The sequence below is a fragment of the Trachinotus anak genome, unplaced genomic scaffold, assembly GCF_046630095.1.
Source record: "Trachinotus anak isolate AG129_WGS33_773 ecotype Australia unplaced genomic scaffold, CSIRO_AGI_Tana_v1 ptg000021l, whole genome shotgun sequence".
Lineage (NCBI taxonomy): Eukaryota > Metazoa > Chordata > Actinopteri > Carangiformes > Carangidae > Trachinotus > Trachinotus anak.
The window spans coordinates 7,453,946-7,479,670 of NW_027273872.1; the positions used below are offsets into that span (position 1 = coordinate 7,453,946).

At 39.1% G+C, this 25,725-nt stretch overlaps 1 protein-coding gene across 7 annotated transcripts in view; it reads left to right on the plus strand.

Annotated features, from left to right (window-relative positions):
* The window catches only part of gria2b (glutamate receptor, ionotropic, AMPA 2b), a 47,973-nt gene that overhangs the window by 7,177 nt on the left and 15,071 nt on the right, over nucleotides 1-25,725 (plus strand). For all 7 annotated transcript variants that reach the window (XR_011684481.1, XR_011684480.1, XM_071457647.1 and 4 more), the window contains exons 3-4: nucleotides 14,582-14,821; nucleotides 23,237-23,433. Coding sequence is in view for 5 of the 7 variants with exons in the window: in XM_071457647.1 (XP_071313748.1) it covers nucleotides 14,582-14,821; nucleotides 23,237-23,433 (437 nt within the window). In the remaining 2 variants the exon portion in view is untranslated. The remainder of the gene's footprint in view (nucleotides 1-14,581; nucleotides 14,822-23,236; nucleotides 23,434-25,725) is intronic.

Sequence of the window (25,725 nt, forward strand, 5' to 3'; positions counted from 1 at the left end):
CACTGTCCATTCTGCCTGCCACTTCTGAAGAGATTAAAGACATAAAAATCCAACTTTAGATGATTCTACATGTTACATGTCAACATTGTGTCATTTGTGTAATCTATTTGTTCGAGGCCTTGGGTGCACATTGTGTTTTTTGTTGTGCTGTCACCAGCATAAATTGTCATACACAAGCTTTTGTGGAAGCTTTAGTATATTTAAAATATATATATATATTGTGTTTTTGTCATTTTTTGTGTGTTCTGTGTTGTCTCTGGCTGCATGACAGAATTTCACAAACAATAATAGAATGAAAAGGCTTCAGATGTAGAAAACTTCATCATCATCATCATCATAAATGGGTGAAATTTTGAGCATTTAGTTTATTTAGAGTTGACTTGGGTTTCAGCCATGTTCCGGTCCTGCTCTCCCACTGCCTGCCTCTGTGATGATGTTTGTCCCCACTGAAGGAACTTTGGATGTTTCACCATGTGAAGCCCTGTAAGGCCATGGTGTGTGGGCAGTGTCTTTGATCTGCCCATCTCATAAGTCAATAATGGAGGAATTCAGTGGAGTCTAGAAGGAGCTCAGAGGTTAGAAATGAGATGTTTTCAGTTTTTTTGTTCTTTTGTATGCATATTTTTTTTACCTACTGCTCTGTTCAGAGATAAAAAGTAAAGACATCATCAAAAAATAACAATTGCAATAATTAAAATATGTTAACATATCTTTTTTCATCTAACTACTTTCACCTGCTCTGGAAACAGTGACAGTGTGTTTTGTGGATTATCCAGAGTAACAAGGAAGGGAAATGGCTGTACATATGTATGTATGTATGTATGTATGTATACGTGTGTTGTGGGTGAACTGACCCTTTAACAGGGCATTTAGTAATTTAGGATCTTTGTGGGTTGCCCTCGCTGGCAGTAGTAGTCAGCAAAAATTGCAGCACTGCTGAGAGGACCTTAATCCCCAGATTTTTATTGTAAGAACAGATGACTCAATGACAAAGCAATATGATACAGTGCTCTGTGTGAAGGACAGAAAGATAAATATTAGTGAATAGCATATGACAAGCCCTAATACTTAAGTGAATGTTGTGCACTCAGCCGCATCAGCCTTACACGCTTGGATAAGATCAGGTCAAATTTTCCAACAATAAAACCAATTCAAAGAGGGACTAACAACAAGGACAGCCAAGAGTGTAATGACTGCCAGGACAAAACCATTTAATGGAGAACGACATGGACAATTAGAAACAGATAAGAAAATAAATAAAGGAGAAACATGATGAGTCGGAGAAAGAGAGAGAGATAGGACTTTGGCCAGCGGCTGCCTCCACAAAGGCTGGGTCAGCAGCCGTGTCCCCCGGCAGGTGAGATCTTTGTGTGTGACGGGTTTCTGAAAGAGGGCAAACAAACAGACACATACGTGCGCACACTCAGAGCCGACACATTTGGCTGTGTACACACTCAGGCAATAGACAGGCAGAGAGTGTAACGATGTAGCAGGCAAGAGGCAACTCTGGACAGTTCCCAGCTGTCTGCTCCCATTGTAACACTGTCAGACTGAAGTTGGAGAAGAGGCCGCTGGTCCTGAAGTGAACAGGAGTAAGGTTGCTCATGTAGAGGCAGGTTTAGAGTTTGAACCATGTGGGATTGGTGTGCTGATCTACAGTTTTACTGTGGCAATCAAGTCTTGCACGAATATTTCCAAATGGCACAAGCTGGGAAAAAATAAAACAAGCATCTCTTAGCATCTTAGCAGCTCCACATCCCCCCACGATGATAAAAGAGCGGGAGAAACACTGGGAAAAGGGGGCAGCTGCATAAATTATTTGACATTTTCTGATTTCACCATTTGCTTGCCAGAAGGAAGTTACACTAACAGCACTACATCCGATCAAATACTGCCCGAATGCAGACCTTTTATTTTCTCCCAGTTCTGCTCTAGTGAACAGAAATCCACATTAGAGATTTTCAGATTTGTATCATATTGTTTCTGCTTGTAATCAGGGACCTCAGCTCATACGAAGGCAATTTATGGTCAATGCAGGTATAATTTTTTGCCACGTTCATGATCTTAGATTAGCATTACTGTAGTGTTAGCACGATGCTTGCTAATTAGCACTAAAGGCAAAGTACAGCTGAGATTAATGGGACTGTCAGTAGTTTTGCAGGTATTTCAGACAAATTAAAATATTGATCTGATGATGGGCCAAGATGAGCAGTCAGGAGATTATGAAAGTCGTTACAATAAATTCACTTGATGCTAAATGTCTGAACCACATTTTATGGCAATTAGTCGAGAGCTTTAGAAGACCAGTGTCTTCATGGTTGCAATAAAAATGCAGCCACACCAATAAATGCACAGTAAATGTTGTGGGACTGCTTGTTAAAAGAAACAGTGTTCACTATCTGTTTCATACAGAAAACAAACAGCAGTCTCTTGTTTGAGAATTGTACGTTTTCTTGACCCATCAATCAACCCAACCTCCTCGTAATGTGGACTTTGTCACACTATATCCTACATCACTGACCAACCTATGCTCCTGACATGATTACTAACAATGAGATGTAACTATGGGTTGTAATAAGGTGCACAGAAAACCTACTGCATGGACTTGTTTTTTTTTCACAGGAGTACAGTCAACAGTCACCATGAAGCCAACTTGTGGCCAAGTTGTTATCCAGAGTTCACCGCAGATACTTGGTTCAGTTTATTATGAGCTCACCCACATTCAGCTGCCCTTGTTCAGTCAAGGAAAGTTTGACTCAACAGTGTTAGGAAAATACCTACTGAGAGTAAACCATTAGAATCCCCTCCTAATTGCATTTAATACCTTAATACGCTGCTATGCTCAACATGGTATTTACTTTTCCAGCCAAGCAAACGCATTCAGAGCAAATATCAGTATGTCACGGTTCAGTGTTCTATCAACATAACAAGTTCTGTTTCGTGTTGTGTCTGCACAGCCAAACAGCTTTCTGTAAAAGAGGGGTGTTTAGTCAAAAATAGTCTGATTTGCATGAAAATCCCCCACAGAAAGGGAGGCATCAAATCCCATGAAAGGACTGCAGCTGCAACCTCATTCTTACTTTTTAATGCTTCACTTTATTGTAGAAAACCAGGACCTCCGGAAGGTCACAACTCTGTTTGCTTTACTTTTCAAAGTAGGGTTATTGTTTACTCTACATCTTTTTCCATGGGACTCTTCACTGGCACCAATTCAAAGTGTGTAAGCTCTGACAAAGAAACAATGTCAAAACTGTTTTGAATAGTGCAGGTGAGCACTGCGTATGAAAATGAAACCAATCTCAGGAGGTGTTGTCTTTCCCCCCTGCAGGATTTTGTCATGCTGACGACATCCCATCATTTGCTTTTTGATGTTCATATATGTTTAATTGTGTTGAATCCTCTGTTAAATTCTCAATTAGGGGCCATGGCCTTAATTCACCCCAACTGCAGAGACACACAGGCCTTTATTTAATCTAAGACACAGGTTTTTATTGCTTAATTCCCTTGTTTTGTTAGTACATCTATCATAAGGAGCCTCCCTGCTTCCTGGTCTGACCCTGTTTTATTGTGCATTCATTTCGTATAATGAACATTTCTACAGCAAGAACAGTGTCATGTCATACTCACCAATCTCACATTTTCCTCATCCAAGAAATATTTTATCTGCTTCTTACTTTGCTACTTTTCAAGTGCTGTTAAGACTGAACACTTCTTGCACTGACGTCTCATTTCACCATCTCAAAGGGCAAAGTCTCTCCTCTTCCTTGAGCAAAAAAACCCCTCTGTTTTATGCACAGACTCAAAGATCACCAAAGCAACATAACTCAGAAAGTTTTGTTTTAAATGTTTTCATTTTTAGGTTTTTAATTTGAAAAACATGCAGCCAATGTTGAGTTTTATTGATTGCAACATAATGCTACTCAATAAATGACAATGGCTTTTGTGAATCAGTGAATGTAAACAGCATTTCTCTTCAACTCCAAAGAGAAATGTAGAGCAGCAGCAGAGTTGTGTATGTAACATAACTCTGTTGTTGTGCAAATAGAATGAGTGGAAATGTAAATTATGCTGAATTTACTCAGCCTTAATTGGTAACTGGCATTCATTTTTCATGCTGGCCATGCCAGTGATTTGTATCATGGTTCTTTATAAGATAATTATGGTAGTATAGCATAGTGTAGAATCAAAAGCTAAACTTAATTCTTATCTTAATTAATGTAGATCAGGGAAAATCTTTTTTTTTCTGGTAGCATGTCCTTGAAACCCCCTAGCAGCCATGGTCATCTCTCTACTGAGGTTCCTCTAATGAGGGAAAAAAGGGTTTTTTTTGGAAGAGCAGGAGATAGGTTCGCTACACCTACACTGAAACCTGAAATATTAAGATTCAATTTACTTCTGATAAGCCTGTCATTTGATCAGGAGCTATCAAACACAGGATCATCTGTATTAACGTCTCTTTACTTTGCTCCACCTCTTTGAGTCGATCCCTATTCATCTTCAGCAACCGCTGACTGTCTGGTTGCTATGGCAGCTGCTCTCTCAGATGCTGGATGAAGCTGTGTGTTCATAGATGTAACTAATTCTGCTCTGGCAGGTTCCAAGATCATTAGAACATAGAACAGCAGATCCAAAGTCTGCTTTGGTATTTCCACAAAAGGTCAGTGGACATATGGTATGTTTTATTACAGGAGGCAGATGAAATTTGAACAAAGTAGTCGTGTGTGATGTATGGGCCGGCTTTGCAGAATCAATATGGCTGAAGAATTCTGTATTGTGCTTAGTGGGATGAATTGGTATGCCTGTGCACAGCAACACAACACAGTGCTTCCCTTTGTTCAGCTCTGAGACTAAGGCTGTTTTTTATAGAAAATACTTTAAAAACATTATCAGAGTGCTGCATAATTATTGTGAATAAGCTACAAATTAGACACAGAACTGCTACAGGCTAGACTTATGTTTAATGTGTTTGCAAAATTTGGTTTTACCTAATCAAAGGATTGAGTAGGACTCATCTTTTTTAAGTAAGTGCATGTGTCCTGCAGAAATGCTGCAATGTTAAAACCTCCAATCCACAATCAGTGTGTAGTTGTTCATTTTGTGTTTGTTGTAGAGGACATTGTGAAGGATTCTGTAGGCTCCAATCTGAGGTAACCTTGGTAATGTCACCTTGTTCAAACTTGAAAAAGCTCCTCCAGAGGCGTCGCTTTTCACCAGCTGAGTAGCACTAACCATGATGGTGGTAGATTTTCCCTTAAATATTTGACTTTATTAGTTTTATTGATTCAAAATTCATGGGAGAATGGTGGGAAGCACAGTGCATTGTTAGCTAGGGGTAGGTGATGGAGCTACAGTAGTCAGCAAAACTACTTAGTCAATAACTGGCATAGATGAGCTTTTCAGGCAGTTTCTGATGCCCCACACTGTCGCTCCTCACCCCCTCCTTTCAGCTACTGCTACAGCTTTCAAAAGTGCAAAGAAAACAACAAAAAGCAGAGCTGAAATGATGATTGGGAGATTGCGGGCGCTGTACAATGATCACACACTGGGCCTTCACTATATAGAGTATTCACCCGATTCTGTTCCTGTGAAACCTACATCCTCCATCCACGGCCGTCAGAAAGCCTCCAGGAAACAGGTCAGTGAACAAAAGGAGAGAGTGGGAGAGAGAGAAGGAGACAGAGAGAAATGGGATGGGAGGTGGGAGGAGGGAGGATGAGGAGGGGGTCAGAAGTTGATAAGAACTGAGCTGTACTGTTCTTCTAGAGACCAGCTGCCGGAAGAGCTGCTCAGAGGCAGACAAAAACACTTCCCAGTGCGCCTCACTGGCCCACAGTGACACCTCCCAGAAGTCTCCCTATCGGCCACTCAAGAGCGTGACTGAGGGCTGTCACCCAGGCAACAGCCTGCGGTGCTGCGATGCATGTGTTGCAGATGAAAGAATTTCATTATGATGAGATTTTCAGGAGTGTGTTTGCTTGCTTGTATGGGATACTTGATGTTATGGAACCCTTTATAAATGTAAGAACAATTTCTGCATGTTGTATTTATGGTAACTTTGAGACATGTCTTGCAAATAAGTGTAACTGTGGAGCAGAAATTAAACTCATTTGGCTATTTTCTTCTGTTGCTTTCAGAAAAATGACATTAAAAGCCTCAACACTACATGAAATGATGTGCAGAGGTGAATATTTTCGGTGTAGAGGGAACATGGCTGAAATATGTTTCCCTGGCAACCGTCTGCAGAGGGAATGAAACCAGATCATGTTTTAAGGGGATGCAGACAAAGCAGCTTATAAGTTATAAAACACTGCCTACTCTCCATACATTTGATGGTGATAAATATTTAGCTTTACTTATGTGTTGTAGGCACCAGTTTGGTTGAGCATATTAAGTCTTTCATAATCCTTTAACCTAAAGAAATCCTGAGTAGGAATTCAGCTGTGGGCTAAACAGTGTTCTAATTGAGACGGGAAGAAAAGATGAAAGTCTTAAAATGGTTCTTGATAAGGATTCAAATACTAAGACATAGTCTGATACCACAGGAGCATTTAGGAAGACAGACTGTGAAAGGCCTTAAAAGTGTCGAGATCACTCAGGAGAGCTAAAGCATGATATATATTTTTTAATGCTTTTATAGGATTGGTTGTTTCAACAATATTTCGATCAATCCTTAGGACAAGGACCATTGCCCATGAAAAACCAGACAAATTCCATAATTTGTCATTTAAAAGAATAATTTATAATAACAGTTAGTTACAAAGGTGGAAGGAGCATGTTGTACAGCAAAAACGCTTTAACTTTAACACTGTGGACTGTGGTTTTCATCCTGTGTCTTACACAACAGCTAACTTCTTGTTTTCTTGAGCACAGACAGCAGTTTTTCCCTGATTTAAAAACAGCATTTCATGTCTGAAACCAGACCTTAAACACATAGCTGGCAGTTTAAATTCCTCATATGAGTTATTTTGCAGGACACAGATAAACCATCTAGTCTAGTCCAGTTTATGCGACTTATACAAGGTGCAAATCTGCCCCAGCATCAACTGTATGTAAATGTGCTCAGGTTGCTCTGAGTGAAGGGGTGGTGGCTTTGAGCCGCCTTGCTAACTGGTGACAGATCAGTTTTACAGAAAAGTCCCAAAGTCCTGAGGCCTTTCCTCTGTGGTGAGAACAGGAGTGTGGGAGAGAGTGAGATATCTAACAGTCAGCTGTGTTAGCTGTGACTGGACTGCTGATGATCATCACCACAGTGACATGGTGTGTGTGTGTGTGTGTGTGTGTGTGTGTGTGTTAGACTGATTAATCTTTTTGCTGATGCACTGAGGCCCTGTTGGTTGTCTTTTAAACACCAGATATTTTGTCAACTGCTGATTTAATGGATCTCCCCCTCTGACCACTACAGCCTCATGAAAACTGCCTGTAGAAAGTGCAAATTTAATTTATTTTCTCCCATTAAATGGTGATATGGTTATTATAACTACTTCTTCTTTTAAAAGACTAACATATGACAGACTCTATCATTACATCAGTGCACTGGGTCACTGGGTCCAAATGTTTCAGAAGCTCTTCAATATGATAATCAAAGTGCTTTGCAATTATGTCTTAATGCCTAAAGACAGCATGATGCCTGTCATATTTGAACAAACTGAAAATATGAATAAACTGATGCCCTTTATTATAATTTCACTGTTATTTAAAACAGATAAAATGGTTAACAGAGCAAACAAATTACCAGTATCCTTCACTCTCTTGTGAAATTTCACTTTGATGCAAGGCATTAGATGTCAGCTAAATCTGGACATGTTATTAGCAGTCAATTTATGCAGGTTTAATCTTTGATCAGTCATGTAAACAGTGGCAGAGTGGTGGAGATGCCTTTAGTGCCACAGTGGTGGAAACGAGGTCAGCTAATTGGGACAGCTAAATATATTTCGCAGGGTACACCTTCTCCTTGGAAGGTGAAACACAGTGCCAGAGTCACTGCTGCGACAAATTTAACATCTTCTTGATAATGAGCTGATTAGGAGCTTCTGGTGACCACACAGTGTCTTGATGAGGGCCCATACATTTGTAGTAGCCCACAAAAACACACAGAAACTGCAGGAACTATTTACAGAGTTGTTACAAAGAAATTGGAAGGTTTTCCAGCCATTACCCAAACCCAGAGTCAAGTCAAAAGTCTAATCACTGCAAACGATCCGTGATGTTTTCTGTGTAGTGCTGCTGACCAGTTAGTGTCATGTACTGTGCATATGGACCTGCATCTATGGCAATTTTTTAGTGAAGTTAGAGATTTCAAACACAGCAAGTGTATAATATTCTATATCAAATCAATCCATCAACCAATATCAAATTACCACAGATAACAGAGCGCATACCTCTGCCAAGGTGAAATATTGACAAAAAATGTTGAAAAATGACCCATCTCTAAATCCCTGGAATCCAGATTCACACCAGCATTTAATGGGTTTTTCCAATGCCTCATACCCCATCCCTCCACCACGTTTGGTGCAAATCAGTTCTGTGCTTTATGCGTACTCCTGTTGACAAACAAACACACAGACATGGGTGAAAACCTCCTTCACAGAGGTCATAATAACATCAAACTCAACAAACACAACTAAATTTGAATTTTTGTATCAATGTGCCAAGTAGGCTCATATATAATGATAAGAATAGAAAAATTAATGAACCAATGAAAGAATAGAGGTAATGAATGATTGATGAATGATTTTATAAGATTTTGAGCGATTAATCAATACTAACATATAGAGTCTGTGGGAAATGTTTATTTACATTAATGTAAGAGTAGGCACTTTACACGTTTGTTCATATAATCTCACCATGTTGGATTTTAAAAATTCAAATTTGACCTTTTTAAGGTTGCTTCTGATATCCTAATCAACCAAAAAACAAACTCAATAATCTTACCAATATTTTAATGAATGCCCAAAAACTTAATGGTAACTTGATTCCTTCGATAATTTGTGAAGGTTGGAAGTATCACCTTCCTTGGGGCACACAATGTTTAAATGATCCGCACTCACTGTGTTTGTGAGCGTGTGGCGTGCCTGCGTGTTTGCATATGTTTGCAAGCAGCATAAGCATCACTGCCCCCCCCCTCCCTGCAAGCAGTGCAAACATATGCAGTCATCAGCATGTGCCAGATCGAGTCAATGAAGGACAATTTTTCAACCTTAGCAGGTGTTGACTTCTGTTGCATCCTAAAGATCAGAATTGTATTCATGCACTTCTCAAAACAGATAATGATAAAGGCACTATACACTATTGTCTGTAAATACAATGTTAGGATTACAAGTCCCCGAATTGACAGTGTGTTTATCTTATGTGAACATTCCCCAGATTAAGTGAGAACTGCATTTTTAAAATTTTATCTTTTTGAACAGAAATATAGATTGGGACAACTGGATCTACACCATGGTTTACAGACCTGGCAGTGAGCAATAATAAGATTTGTTTCAGCATTTTGCTCACGGTGCCTAATTAGGGTGCCCTCGTCAACAGTGGAAAAAAACCCAGTCTTTTCCGTCTGTTCATAGAGGGATTTCTGAGGGCGAATTCTCCCTTGTTTCATTGAAAAGCAGTCAGATGTGACAGAAGCTTAATGGCTTTTTCCACAATCCTCACTGTTTCTACTAGTTACTGTTTGCGGCTGGCTTTTCTTCCATAATTAAACATTTCTAAATTCCTTATTGAAGAAGCACATGTGGACGTCTCACCCGTTTAAAAACCTCTTGCTGCTCATTCTTGTGCTGTCACGTTCCAGAGCAAGAGAAATCCTCTCTGAACAGTTGCGGCATGGAGGAAAAAGGAGTAGTGCACTATGTTGTCAAACTGTTCGCTCTGGCATAAGCTGCAGCACAGTCATGGGGATATCCAGGCTCTAAGCATGGGCTCAGAGAGTTTTAATCCTGGGCAAACTCGCAAGCTCACCAGCAAGGGAGTGTCAGCAAAGAAAGCCTTAGAAACATGACAATGGATGGACGTGACACAGAGAAACTCTACAGCTCTATTAGCTACAGGGGCTGGTGGGGAGGAGTGCTAGAATATACCATATTTATTCTGTTCTATGATGCCATGAGATGTTGTTTCTTCATCTAAGAATAAATGTGAGCATTGCTAGGCATAGAGGGATTTACAAGCCCTATTCCTCTCATGCTTTGCAGCACAAAATATGACATAAACTTACAAAGAGATGGCATCCAATTTCGTCAGCTACAGTAGATAATCTGCCTAATAAAGCATGAGGCATGAAGAGTCAACTGTGACACAAAGGGTGTGCATATATGATTTCCTCTCGGTAAGAGCAGGGCACAGAGTTTCTCCATTCTCCAACAGCTTTGTCAAGACAGAACTAGACGGTATTATCTGTATTTTCATCTTCTACTTTTCAAATGAAAATCTTATCTCTAATATAAGAAGGTGGCTGAAAATCAGAAAAATTCAAGGCAAAATCTGATTTTAAATGAATTTTTTTTCTCTTTCAATAACCAGTCAGAGCTGTGTTCTTCATTTTCTGTTGGTTATGATGGCCGGCATCTTCTTGCAGCAGCCAATGAGTGGGAAACATAGGTTTGCATAAGGACATGATATCAGGTTGATTTAGGATTAGAAAGGTACCTCTCAATGTTTTATTATATTTTCTTCTTGAGAAGAGAATTGGGCTCTGTTATTGTAAAATTATTATATTTATTTCAGTTAGAGCAATTTTGCTCAGACTTGGTTCTTATTGGCTATGGTCAGGAAATTCAGACTTCCGATTGGAGAAGGGAAATAAGTCCCACCTCCTCCAGATCGACGTGTGAGTGAAAGAAACAAGGCTAATGGACGAACACCGCTCTAGTTAGAAAGTAGCGAAATAACACAAGTGGTAGTGAAAAACTTTGTTAATGCTAAGCATACCTTCAGACGACATTTTTGCGAAGAGAAAGAGATGGTTCAAGGACCTGTGCACCAGGAAATGACCGTCTTTGGCAGCGGCTAACTACTGCAGCCATGTCGTCTCCTGACCAGGGGCGGCTCTGAAAAGTTGTGAACTTGAGAATATATGTTATTATTATTATTATTATTATTATTATATATCTATATCTAGCTATTATTATCTATTTATAAGCAGCATATTTCTGCATTGATAACCTAAAATAAAATTTGAGTCAAAGCTTAACTACCACTAAAGAGAAACACCTGTGCCAGTTTCATGGTTGAATGTTAATGTTCATAACTCACGGTTTAAAAGAATAAATTCATAATTGGTAAATTAAGGTATAAAATATTCTTTAGTAGAAATGCTGTTCAATTGAAAAAAACATAAGTAATTAATTTAAACACTATTGTTACAGTAGTATTTTGAAAAGTTTGCTGTGATATTCATGATGGCGATGAAGGACGAATGTGTCGCAGGGAAAAGTACATTATTTTCCTCTGAAATGTAGTGGACACACTTTAATATATTGTGTCTATTTGTGGCTGTTTAATCATAGATGTGTATAATTGAATATGCATGTGTATATTAGAAGTACAGTGACCCCAGGTATTATAGCACCTGAATGAATGAATGAATGAATAAGAGCAGTCACTGTAATCATCTCTCATCTGACCAGTATGTGAAATTTTGTCGATTAAAGTGATAAATTGATCATGAAAATAAAAGGTGAATGAGGCTGGATGGAGGTTGACCTGATATGTCCTTTCTCACCTACAGTCCTACAGGTTGTTGACATTTTCTCGGTACATTTGCCGCTGGTTACCTGTTCGTTTAAATCAAAACTTTTCAGGCGTTGCAGGCATTTGTTTCAGGCTTTGTTTAGTTCAGTCAGCTGTTACCCATGAATAGAGTGCTATGACATTATTAACGTATAACCTACCCACCCACAATTTAGGTTCTGTTTTAGGTGCGTTAGCTCCAACTAAGACAAAAGTGACATTAGATGAGTGAGGTCCAATCTCCCTGTGGCCACATCTCTGGCCACTGTCATGTGCTTAAAAGAATATGAACGGTGCCAGAGACTGATGAGGGGTGATTGGATCACTGTTAACGGTTTGTCTCTGGCGACTGTAATAAACATTTAATTGTGCGAGTCAGTGGATTGGTTAAGATGTTGGAAGCACATGAATACTGGCAGTGGATGAAAGCTGGCCTTGCCCCTGCATATTTTGGCCTGCTCTTGATGAGCTCTGCATGTTTTGGAAGTCTGAGGGCTAAAAGGCAGCAGGAGTTGAAGGGTTAAGCCTCAACAATGGAGATGCTTTTGATTATGGGATGAATGGTTTAAAGACTGGGTAGAAAATCAGAGTTTGAAGTGAATGACTAACTCACTGACTCAAAAAATATGGCTCGGTATTTTGTTTCAGTTGGACTTTAGAAAAGTAGCTGCCAAGTATGTATTCAAAAGCCACAATTAATATGATTATTTTTCACTAAAGGGCAACTTAACCCCTGACAATCATGTTTCTGCTGACCCCTTGTGGTTAAACTTCTAATGTTACAGTGATGCAGCAGGGTGCTCGGTGATAATTTACATATTTATTTAAGATCATTCGCTATACATTGTTTAGCACCACTTTGAGTAAATTAGTGTCCAGTCATTGGGGAGGTGCCAGCTACAAAGTTGCTGGTTATAGAAGTATTTTTCCCACTTTGAATTCCCATTTCAAATGTTTCTTTTTACTGATCAGTGACCTTTAACATAGAAAGACAGAAGTCTTCTGGAGGGTGTAACAGGGTATAGGTTTTAGGTTATGGGCACCAGTTTTAATTATTTTAACTTTGTTTCTAAGGAAAAATGGTTTTCCATCACTTTGGTGAAGCAAATGAGTCTAAATACGACAATACTCAAGAGCCTCAACAGTCATTGCTATCAAGGAAAGGCAGAGCTGTAGCATAGATGCAGACATTTGTCTTTTGTATTGATGTTTAAACCCCAGTTTAATGTCTATTCAAGCATGTACAGTGCTCCAACTGTCTGTCACTTACTGTATAATTGTCTAGACAGAAAATAAGGGGGACTTTAACATCAGGAATTGTGGATGCTTTGCGTAACTAATCAAAATAACTCCTCCAACTTCACAACTCTGTTGGAGGCAGGAGAACTTAGTTTTAGTTAATTAAGGTTCTTCATGGTCCAAGTGAGTCTGTCTTCTTCAGCAGGGACAAAGTTTGAGAATGGATGAAGGCTGAATACATTAGGATGCTCTGGTTATTCGCCAGAGGCAGATTTTATTTACCTGCTGTTAATTTCGACCCAAGTTTCACTAATGAGGCTATTTGGTGCTTAACAGTACAAGAAAGTGGCTGTAAAGAGTATTCACTGTGTATATATGTGAACCATTAAAGCAATAATAAACCTTTCCAAAACATCCCTTCTTAACCTAAAGATTAAAGAGCAAAGCCTCTGTGTGAATCTGTTCACAAGATCACAGCTGTCGCTCTTTATGTGCCCTTCGTGTTTCCTTTCATTTTACCACATTTTACCACAGCCAGTGCAGAAGTGGCAGGATGCCAATGGTACTTACCCCAACCTAGCTAATATCTGAAGTATGGTCTCCAGTTCACTTTGTCAGCAAGTCATCCCAGTTATATTGTGGAAGAGGAAATGACTCATTAGATGAATTACTTTGGAGGACACACATGTCTAAGTCAATAAGCCTGATTAACTTACATTTGATCAATACACATTTACAAGAAACATGCCAATCTGCTGACCCTGGTGCAATGGTTGAGAAACAGCCTGCAACCTCAGGATTATTTTGACATTCAGTGTTCATGCTTACCTTCAGTCCACAGTGGTCTGTGCATAATGAATGTTAGAGGCCAGCAAAGGTACTGTATGTACCCAAGCATGGGTCATGAATTATTGAACAAAGGTGATTTTGCAAAGTCAACAGTATGAGCATGTAATGCATATAATCTGATCCAAGCACACCAAGGCATAATAAATGCTGGTTGCATAGCCTAAAAGGATCCTAACAAAGGCAATCATTCAAGTTTAATGGCATCCAAAGAAGATGGATTAAGGATATTATATAATCTACAGTGGACACATCCAAGTAGTGTGCTCCCTGCAACATATTTTCACATGGTTTCTGCCTGAGCAGAATTCAAACAGAAGCCGTGACAGAGCGTTGATGGATATCCCATATGAAGAATTAATGTACAGTTTTGGCGAACACTTACACTCAACATCACTTATTCCCAGTGTATCAAAAAGGCATAGGGCAACTCATAAAAGTTTCACGTTGTGACTGGTGTACAGTGGATCTTTTACTGTTGAATACAAGCTGTCCCCTGGCAGAGCTTATGGAAAGCTATCCATTAATCAACCGGAAGAGAGGCTGAAAGAGATGTCCCTTAATGGCTGTGTGCCACCCTAATGTACACTAAAGGATTGGAATAGATGTCTTGGAATAAAGGAGTTGTGAAAGCATCACAAATTAATGTTGGAAGAGATGGTTTGGATTTTGTTCTGACAAAACATTTCCTGGTGTGAAAGAAAAATTCAGCATCAAGATTCAGAGGATGTGTGCTAAAACTCAAGTAACATGCCTCTATCCTCTGTTTCAGTCTGTTCACAGTTCTCGAGAGGAGTGTACGCCATTTTCGGATTCTACGACAAGAAGTCCGTCAACACCATCACTTCGTTTTGCGGGACACTCCATGTCTCCTTCATCACACCCAGCTTCCCTCTGGACGGGAATCAGCAGTTTATCATCCAGATGAGACCTGATATCAAGGGGCCCCTCCTCAGCCTTATCGAGTACTACAAGTGGGACAAGTTTGCCTACCTGTATGACAGTGATCGAGGTGAGACATGTACACCATTATATTAGTTTTGAAAGCATGTTTCCTGTTCTGATTCACCAAAACTTCTCCCCAATGTTCACATCTTGACATTACTTACTTTAAAAAGCTGAGGCTGGTGTCATGTGCTGAACTGTTGCCCTTTGAAGTTGGATTGGGAGAGCATGACAGAGCGATGACTTCCACTCATTATTTTAACATGGCATTGGATGTTGCTATTTGTTTAGACAAAGGAATTATGTCTCTTATCTGTTGAAGCTGAGAGTTGGTTGTGGTTCTGTGTCTAAACAGTTTATTTCCTCCACAAACAGTGGTTACGTATATGCAAAAAACACTGTATGCATGTTGCACAGTACAGGTAAAGTGAGGTAAAGGGCAAACAGCTTGTCACATACAATCAACTGTAGCACCTCCTGTGTCGAGAGTCTGTTTCAGGTAATATCAGGGAGAAGGGAGGTAGTCAGAGTCATTTTTTGATACACACTAGAAGTGATGTACCCTGCAGCTGTGGACTTCCACATTCGTTGCAGAGGTGGAATTAGTTTGCATTTTGTCTTCATGATATGAATCCACTGATCCAGTGGAAAAGTTGCATCAGGCTTCAAAGTTCAAACTCTGCACGTTATGTACCATTGAGAAGTTTACCTTTCTGTCTGAAATCCTGCAATTAGTTCTTGAAGATTTTACAATTGAACTAGATAACATTTTTTAAATACTAAAATTCTGCAATTGAATCTCTAAACTGTAAATGACCTAGACTGACGCTGTGTCTACACATAAGGTGTTTCAGCCACGTTTTCCTGTTGTCCATCTCACATGTGTCAGACAGATCAGACCTGCTCTTTTTTTAATCAATCCAGCTGTCTACACAGGGCACATAACAGCTTGTGTTGTATTTTATATGCCTGAAAAAGTGGCCTGAAGTGTTGATATATCAGTTACGCCTCCTGGCATGAGGCATAAGGGTTTTTACTGCCCTTCAGCCACCAGACTGGCTCTTGCCTCTTGGACAGTTTGTCTAGAAAATGGGAAGTGTCACTGGTTGCCTTTGATAATTCTTTTCAATAATATATTTATTTAAAGAAGATTTTATTATTGTGTTAAGGAGGGTGCAACACCAAATCACCCTCAAATCCCAAAATATAATAAAATCATGAGGCACTAAAGTAAGTTTTGAGGCAAATTTAATATGCTCTGTGACAGAATTGAGTTTGCTGTATGGGATATTAACAAATAACACATTTTGTGGCATTATTAAAAAAATTGTGATTTGGGAATGGTATCACAAAATCAGAGAATATATTTTAAATATTCTTAGTTTTTTTGTAGTGTACTTTCTTATTTGCTTTTTCCAAATTTGACACTATAATAGAAAGTACTGTTTTGAATTTTGTCAGTGTTTTTCCCTTTGATTTAAGTAATACATCACTGGAATAGGATAATGAAATCCTGCCCTCTAAAAAGGCTTGAATCACACCCTTTGCAATATTTGTATGTTCTTTTTCAGCTCTGCACTGATTCATCATCAAACGTTTGCACCAGGGGGGTTACCTAGTCAGTGGTGCTGAGTGGTGCTCACCAAAGATGCACATATATGCAAACACACACACCTAGGTAGTTAGTGGATTTACACTTGCGATTCTCTGGTCAAAAGCTCCACATCAGTGTCAGGCACCACCAGCCTCCTGGTATCTATCAGTCTGTCATACAGACCCTCCCCAAGATGATTTAGAGATGCTTCACAGGTGTGACTGAAAATGATGCTCATGTTAAAAGATGGTGCTCATTTATCAGTTTGCTCATTTAAATACACAAAAATCATTAACACAGCAATAATGTAGCCCTTTCTCGTGGAATTGTTGCAGTCTCTGTGATGAGTCTTTGCACCTGTAATTGCAATCCTGGATAAGATCAAGGAAGGAATTTATGCAAGGCAGTCAAAGATGAAAAATTATCCACCCTCAAACTGTATTATCCAGCCTTACTTCATATTCAAATCTATTCTGTATCTAGTCTTTGATCCCTTTCATCTGTGATTCTTTTCTGTTCAACACTGATAGTGTCATAGTCTGGAAAGAAGATGTATTTTTTTTTTTTTTTTGGGCAGATGTTTTCTTCATTTTCTAAATTGTTCTACATAGACGACATGGTTTATAAGCCTGGACATTTTATTTAAATTAGTAAGCAACATGTGAGAATGTCTGAATATCAATCAATATTGCTCTGTAAAATGGTGGAGAGCTTAGTGCAAACAACACATTTGCTGTTTGCACATAATATGGCTTTGCTTTGTCATGTAATTCATGTCATAGTGTATCATAGTATGTCACTGCTAATCGTGATTCTGTTACTTTTACCCCTGGAGAATAACACTGCCTCCTGCAGCGCTGAAAAGGAAATCTTTTCGACAGATAGAGCTCTGTTTAACTACTGTTACTGCAATGAAAGAATAGAATTAAAACCTCATTTACAGTAGAATGACAATATTGGTTCCTTTTTTAATGTCTAATAAGGATGCTTGGCTTTCAGGTTACACTTCTTAAGCCCCTGATTGTCGGTCTCATTGAAGAACGAAAATCATTAATTATTTTTATTTTCAGCATGCCAACAAGAGGAGTTTTGGGATCACTTTCAAAAAGCAATTTGAATTGAATGATACCCGATGAATGCCTAAAGTAGGATTACAATGTTTAAATAATACACTGGCTTAAGGTAATAGCAAGTGAATCTGCTCAGAGAAGTGGGATTGCTGCTGTCTATACAGTGGTGTTTAGGCTGAAGACAGTGTAGTGCCGTGGTGCAAAATCAGGGAATTAGTGCTTTTTTTTGTCAGTTTTACCTTTAACTCTCAGTCGTTTCATCACTTAAAGTCTGTAGCTGCATCTTTTCCCCTCACACACATGCTCCACCTCTTTGTCTCTTAGGCTGTTCTCTCTCTCACATCTCTTACCACATGCTCTCCCTCCTCTTCCCCCAGCATTCATTGCTAAGTCTTTCCAGCCTTGCACTGACTGACAGCAGAATCAAATACTGTTCTTCTCCAAAATCAAAGGGCAGGTTTTGACCAGCTGGTTTAGATTGTCCTCATACTGACCTGCTGTCCCTACTGTACATCTGCGATGGCACTAAAGAGCCTGTTGTGCATATTTCATCATTGCATGGCTGTCTAATTAGGTCAGTGTGATCCTCTCATTCCCATGGCAACCAAAGTGTGGAGAGAGAGAAAGAGAGAGAGAGATTGTAAGTGACTGAGCAGATTGTGATTCAAGGATGTGTGTGGGTGTCTTGCAGGGAGAGGAGGCGATAGAGTTGCCACTGGTTATGATGAATTTTATTGGCACATTGAAACTAATGGATGAACCAACACCACCATTTTCAGCAGTTGTCAGTAAGTCAGTTTAGATAATGGATGTTTATATGTGGGTGGATAGGCAGTGCTTCTTCTTTGCATTCCTTTGGCTCACTGAATGTTGTTATGGTCTCGGTGGCAAACCCATCATAGACTTACAATTAACTTTTGCTTTTACACATAGCCTTGATCTTACTCTAATCTCCAGCGTTTAGTTGATTGGTTCCACCTTTAAATTTGCTATAATCAGCACATGTTTCAGCACCTTATCTGCACCCATCCATCACATCCACATCTGATGAACCCCCTTTCCTTGAGGAGTTTATGAAAAGCAAAATGGAGCTTAAAGGGAATGAGTGAAGATTGGCCTTACATTCAGCAGGTGGACAGAAAAACTAAATGAATGCTAATGTTGCTCTGTATCTGCTGGATGTGTGAATAAGCAATTGACTCAACTTCAAAGGTGGTAAGATATCAGCATTGTTTTTACAGTTTGTTTCAGTTGCCCCCAATTGGCAAAAAAACAAGAGGTCAAAACCTAGTATATGGCTGGACTGCAAATGGTCAATGTATGAAATTGAGGAAATAGTTATACTGTTGTGTAATCACTATAAACAACAGAAATTACTGTGTTGTATTTCATTCAGCCTAGTGTCAGCTGGTTTCAGCCTTTATCTGTTTGCTTATCTTCTACTGTTTGCTACTGTCTTCTCTGTGCTCACATATGCAGGCGAATTTCCAAAAAGCTGTTCTCATTTCTCATGTTTCTGTTGTGAGACAAGAGAAGAAGTATTTAAATAGCGACAGAAACGTGGCCCTTTACGACTACATGTAAGCAGCCATTTCCAAGCTGTTGCTCTGCTGCTGCTAAAATCCTGATTTTATAACTCTCTCGTGTGGAGAGTAGCTAAGGTTTGTCCAAAAAGTCACTCGATTTGTTGCTTTTTTGAAAATAGTCTCTAATTCTAGTGACAAATGTGCTCAGTTGGCAACGCCTGTAGGGAAGAACAACAGCTATTGGGGAAACTTTAACATTTGGCCGAGCAACTAATGCTGTAACTTCATGACTGAGTCATGTGGCATTTGGTTGACCAGTGGTGTAAATTGATCACTCAACTCAGTCAGTCACAGATCCACTTGGCGCAGGTGGGCGGTACCTGGAGAGATGCAGAGAAAAACACACAGCACGACACTACGGCCGTAACACACAGCTTGTTGTGGTCCAGCCAAAACACACTTATCCTTAACCATACCTCAACCATATGGCATTAATCATTAAAAAGCATATGTAGTCTAGCTAATATTATCCATTCCTCTTTGCAGAAGCACCTAGTATCAACATTTGGCTAGCCATAGGGTTATATATAATTCACATAAGAACATGTACTTATGAAAAGAGGTTATTGCTGTTGATATGGCAAAACCTGACAGCAGCTTCTCTCATTTTTCTTTTTTTCTATTCATTTACAGGTTTTGATTGCATTCATTAATATGTTTTACAATATTTAGGCCTTTAGAGCTGTTAGCATTCCTTTGAGCAAATTCAAAAAAAGTATAAGTCATGGCAATTCATGAGAGCATAAGCACTACTTTCCTTATTCCAAAGGAAATTACCATTTGCAGATTTAAGTTCTTCCTCTATTGACAGCACTGCAAGCAGTCATCAAATTCTGCTTTCTTTTTGTTCAATCAGAGCATATAACCACTTGCCAGTTGATTTAAGTGGTGCTTCAATCAGTGTTATGCAGGAAGTGGACAGGTAAACCCTGGGGGAAGGATGTTGGACCTTTACCATAGTGGATGAGCTAGGAAACAATAGCTTGAAGCAAAGAGATTATAGCTAATGTGAAGCTGCATTTGTAGGTATTGAACTGCTTTCCTATATGCATTATTTATAAGCACTTTCTTGCCTCATTTGAATAGTTTTGCATTATATTATGCAAATGCTCATACATTCACATACTAATTGAGATGTTTCTGATCAATGAACATGAAGTTAAGCTGTTACAGTCAAGGTTGCACGTGTGATCACTGACAGAAGAAACAATCTATCTCACTTGCAAAGCTTTTACTCACACATTACAGCTGTGAATATTCCTTAACTATGTCAATTGGGTGAATAACATAATATTACGTTGCACACTAGTTCTCGTCTGCTTATTCTCCCAGACCTTTTAAATCCAGTGCAATTTAGGGATAATGTGTTTGCTCTCCAGCATAGTTATAGTTTTGTGTCTGTTTGAATCACTGGCACAGTGTTGGCTATGAGCCAAGACGTAACATATGTTTCACTCTAAACAGAAGTGATAATAAACCATTCTTATCCAAGGGGAATATGCATCATATGCATCACAAAGCAATCTGTGAACTGCAGAGGAGATCAGTGGTGCCAAGCCGCGCTTGAGTTCTGGATTTAGAGCAGCAACAAAGGTTTTTATTGTACAGTTATCTCAAGGTTCACTGTAGAGATACATGAGTTGACTGATGTGCAGCAGATTGGAGAACGAATACCATTATCATTAGAATGGTGTAGGCAGAGGCTGCAATGCATCATTGAGTAATACCTGTGTGTTTTCGTTGTCTTTTGGCTGCTCCCATGAGGGGTCGCTACAGCAGATCATCATCCGAATATTTGATTGGGCATAGGTTTTACACTGGATACCCTTCCTGACATAAACCAGGGATCAAACCCTGAAACCAGAAATCAGCAGCCAGCCCGCTCTACCACCTGAGTCATGGCCCCCCAAGTAATACCTGTGTGTTGTCACTCATTTCTTTTGGCGAGTAATTAAATAATTATGTTTTTATTGAGTAAATCAATGCAAGTTATTGATAATAGGGTGTTGTGTTTATTTGCTCGTGGTTAGATCAGTTTCACCAGTGAGATTTACCTGAGGGAAAAGCACTGTTGCTATTGTTGTCTTCTGCCCTAACTGGTTAAACAGTCGACTAAAACTGTGTTTCAGATGTCCAATTATTAAATTTTAATGAACACTTGTCAGCCAAATAGAAGAGAACACTTTCTGTGATGATATAAGTGAGCCGGTTATCAAAAAATAATGAACAACTCAGAGCCTGTGACCCAGTTGGCGTGAAGAGGAGGGTGATTTGCCTCTGTGGAGTTCAGTTTGTTTAGTTTTGTATTTCTCATATTAAAACTGGGTCAGGGTTAGGGTTGTGAACAGTGGATGTCATGGTCAGTTGACAGAGATACATAATATATACAACAATATATATTTTTGTATATTTTACAGCTTTTTAAAAATGGAAACTGTATTGGCTTTGTTGACCATGGCATACACCTTGCACTCCTATAGCAAGTAGAATAAGCCATAGATCAGTAACAGCTTAGACAGAATAGCCTTACAGTAATAATATAAAACAGTGATGAGGCTGCTTTATCAGACTTTTCTAAAAAAAAAATTATGAAAATACGATTCAAAATGTGTGTCAATAGTAAAATCGCCCAGTATAATACGCCACATTACACTGACATGCATGACATAAGGACAGCCCCACATCATATGCAGTTCAGAGACCAGTGATCTAAAATTATAATTCAGCCTTACAGAATCAACATTCACCCTAACATTTCGCTTTTATCTTTGCATTATCTTCACCGTAGATCACTCTAAATTCCAATTATCTCATTTGATAAACATTGATGAAACAGTCAAATTTAACCAAGACCATAATGATCCTACTGTAATTATGATGTAGAGTTCATTCAGATAAAAATGCAAGCCTCCATTTTCCTCCCCACCATCATAAAACCACCGCAGTGTTGCATGAAATTGATTACATCTGTAATTCACTTTGCTGTAGCAAGGCAGAATGAAACACTCGACCCTTTTATCAAACTGCTCCCTAACTGCCCTCTGCAGACCAGGGATCAATATCAGCAGAGATTCAGCTGTGAAACCAGATAGCGAGGGTGATAGGAATATGAGTTCAAATGGATACTGCACTCTTTCCCTGTAACAGACTGCAATTCAGGCTGATGGACAGCTGCTACACGTAATTGAATTACTCAGCTGTGGCAGCTGTGTCTGTTCAACATTTTCTCATCTTCTTTTACTGGTTTTGGGAGGATAAAGACCGAATCAGTGAGTCCGTAGGTTGATGTAAAGATTGTTTTATTAGCACTCATCCACTTCCTCAAAGAGCAGGGTTCAGTTGCCTCATGTGGCTGAGATTGTCTAAATGTTTAGTAGCCATCACCGGTGGGAAGCCAGTGAGGGATGGCAGAGGGTGGAATGGGGTGAACCCCGTGTTAACCACAAAAACAGTCTTTAGTCAAGGTCCACCTACAGTAATTGCTTGTTCTGGGCCTTTTGAGCATATCACACAATCCTCTTTCAGCAAATAAAGTTTGGTTAATTGTCATAAATCTTTCTGCTTCTATTCTTTCAAGCACATGTAGGACTTTTAGTCTATGTTGGCCTTAAAATTGAGCTCTGCAGTTTCATTACAAATAAGAAAACTTTATCTGCAGACAAAGGCCCTATGATACAATTGAAATCTCCCCAAAAAGCAAGCAAATGGACCTTCAGAAGAAACTGATTTGTCACTAAATTATTCAGAAAACTGGTGGGACAAATACAAAGTTGAGCTCCACAATAATGCAGTCATAAAGCAGCAATATGAAACTTCTATTGTTGATGCAGACAAGTGTATTGTTAGGCCCACTTTCCTCCCACATGTTGGCCAGGTTCATGCCAGAATACCTGTGACTCATCTTGATGAGCTCTTTACATAAGGTGCTGAGTTTCTGTAAAACCTCCACAGAGTTTGAATAAGCAGTCAGTCAATGCAGCCACTCTGCAATAAAAGAAACATGTTCATCCATGTCTGTTTTATTTTCCTGTTTATTTGCTGCTTCTGCTGATAAAGGTTTTGCTCTCTTGCTATCACCATCCTCACTCAAAATGGTTAGATGTTTTCATTCCCATTTGTGAGCAGGATACCTCTAAAATGTCAGTTCTCCAAGACTATTGTGAAAAGAATACCATGGATAAATCATTCAGCCAGAAAGTATGAATTAAGTTTTAATTTTCATCCATCCTCAGGCCTGACGACGTTGCAGGTTGTTCTGGACACAGCAGCAGAGAAGAAGTGGCAGGTGACAGCCATCAACGTGGGCAACCTGAAAGATGAGAGGAAGGATGAGGCCTACCGCTCGCTGTTCCAAGACCTGGAGAACAAGAAGGAGAGGAGAGTGATCCTGGACTGTGAACAGGACAAAGTAAAAGACATCATGGAGCAGGTACAGTGTAGAGTTTTTTGACCTACTTGAGACAGTAGAACATAGACATTATAGGCACCATTTTAATGTTGCATGTGGTATTTAGTTTGTAAGGCCAGTACAGAAAATTGAATTAGCTTTGCTTTGCAGAATGAGCCTTGCTGGATATAAATGTTGACCTTACAATTTTGACAGCAATATCTAAAAGTCACTACGACAGAGAAAACATCTGCATCACCGGAATCATTTTTTTGTAAATTAAACAAATTCAGCGCTTCATTGAGAACCTACACTACTACTATAATGTTGACATGATTTGGGCAGCTTTACACTGGGGTTGTTGGTGTTTTGTTGTCTTTCTTTGATGTCTCAGTAAGTGAATGCCTCTGTATATCATATCAGACTCACAAGCAGCTGAACTGGGATTAAGGTAAAGGTATAGTGGGTGCTGTTGCCATGTTTTAAGGTGTTTGAACAAATAGTGCACTTACAGTGGCAGTCAGGAGTGCTGTCAGGAGTCTGATTGCTATGGTCATGTCTGTCTCTGTCTGGATTTGGTGTTGAAATGGGGTTTCAGATTACAGTGAACAGTGGGTGATGCAGGCCTCTGTTTTGACAGAGACTCTTTCTCTTATGATCCTCTCCTTGCCAGCAGAGACAAGTGATTAGAAATGACAGAGGTAACAGTAGTTCACATGCTGCCTGTTTTTTGCTTCCATCTTCCTACAATCATTCCAGCTTGCACCTGTTAGCTACAAAAGCACACTTTTTTGAGAGATATGTTTTGGTTCCCTACATCTGTAGAACTTAAACTGAAGAAAACACCTGAGATGAATTGTTGCTGATATGATAACATCTACTGAGTGGTGCCTGAATATATTTTGCTGATATTGGTTTTCACATCCCAAAGCTATTTGCAGATGAATGAAACACATTTGTGAAAATTCTGCTCTTTTTATGTGTCTGCTTCTGCTTCACCTAAGAGCTTGAACTAAGCCACCTGGGATGTTTCGATTGAAATTTTACTTGTTTTGTTGCAAATGTGCCGTGACTTTGGGGATTTTGTTGCTTATTTTTTGTATTTTCCATGATTTTTGATTTTGTGTTTTGCAGATTTACATTAAAACACTAATATTTACTCATATTAGTAAATTACTCCCAGTAGCTTGCTGATCTGCTGACTGTGTTTTCTGGTTCTTCATGGAAGTCTTTAGTAAAAGGCGAAAAACTTTGATTGTTAATAATGTGGTTAAATTAGGATCCACCAGAAATGAGACTCTATAACTTTGCCTGAATTGTGGCCACAAGTGACATTTTGAGGAAGGTAAACACTAGAGAAAAGGTGAGAAGAGTCAAAGTCAGTGATAGAGCGCATTCATTACATCTTTAGTTTGGTAACATTAGCCAACATTGTCCTCCATATGCTCAAAGCTATTTTATTGCTTATCAAGTTTATAATTTACTTAGAGGTTAAAAAAATTGTTATCTTGGAAAAATTACTCACTTTAAGTAAATCACCTGAACCAAAACAAGATACCTACAGTCCATGTAACTAAATATTCTTCGTATTCAGCCATTATATTTACTTTGAAAACAGCCAAGGTGAAGGGAAAATAAAAACAATTTTATTATATGAGGATAGCAGTGGGAGGTATAAATAATATCAGGAAACGATCTGCAGTAATTTAAAAAACAGTAAGGAAATGCAGGAACTGCTAACAACCCTATTGTCCTTTAATTATTCCTGTAGGACAAAAGTGATATTCAACTGAAATATGTGCATTTGATACAGCAATTACAAAAAAAACATCACATAGACCCAGCAGTCCAGCAGATGTAGAAAGGCACTAGAACAATTACACTAATTGTTCGTTTGGGCTGTAAACAAAACTGCAGTTAAAAGCAGAGCAGATGCACATAAACAGGTTATTTTTACTCCACCTTTTACCCATGAGAGAGGCTTTATCGATTAGCATTTAAAGCATGCCAACGTCTGTTTAACTGAATGCTGAATGAAATCAATGTCCTCTGCCTCGGTGCCTGTTTATCAGGGAAAAACAGAATCTGTTCAGGTGGAAGTTTTTTGCCTCATGCCAAAGACATTTACATACGAGATACAAGACATTATTATTCAAATCTGCTTCAAGTAGTAGCCCTGACAAACGGAGGTGCCACTCAAGCAGTGGGATTAGTTTCAGGTGTGTCATTTGTGTGAGGTACTGAAATGGTATGTAGCTGAGATTTCTGTTATTTTCTTCTTTTTCTCCGTTGCTCTACTGATAAGGGAAGTGGGTTTGGAATTGGATATCTACA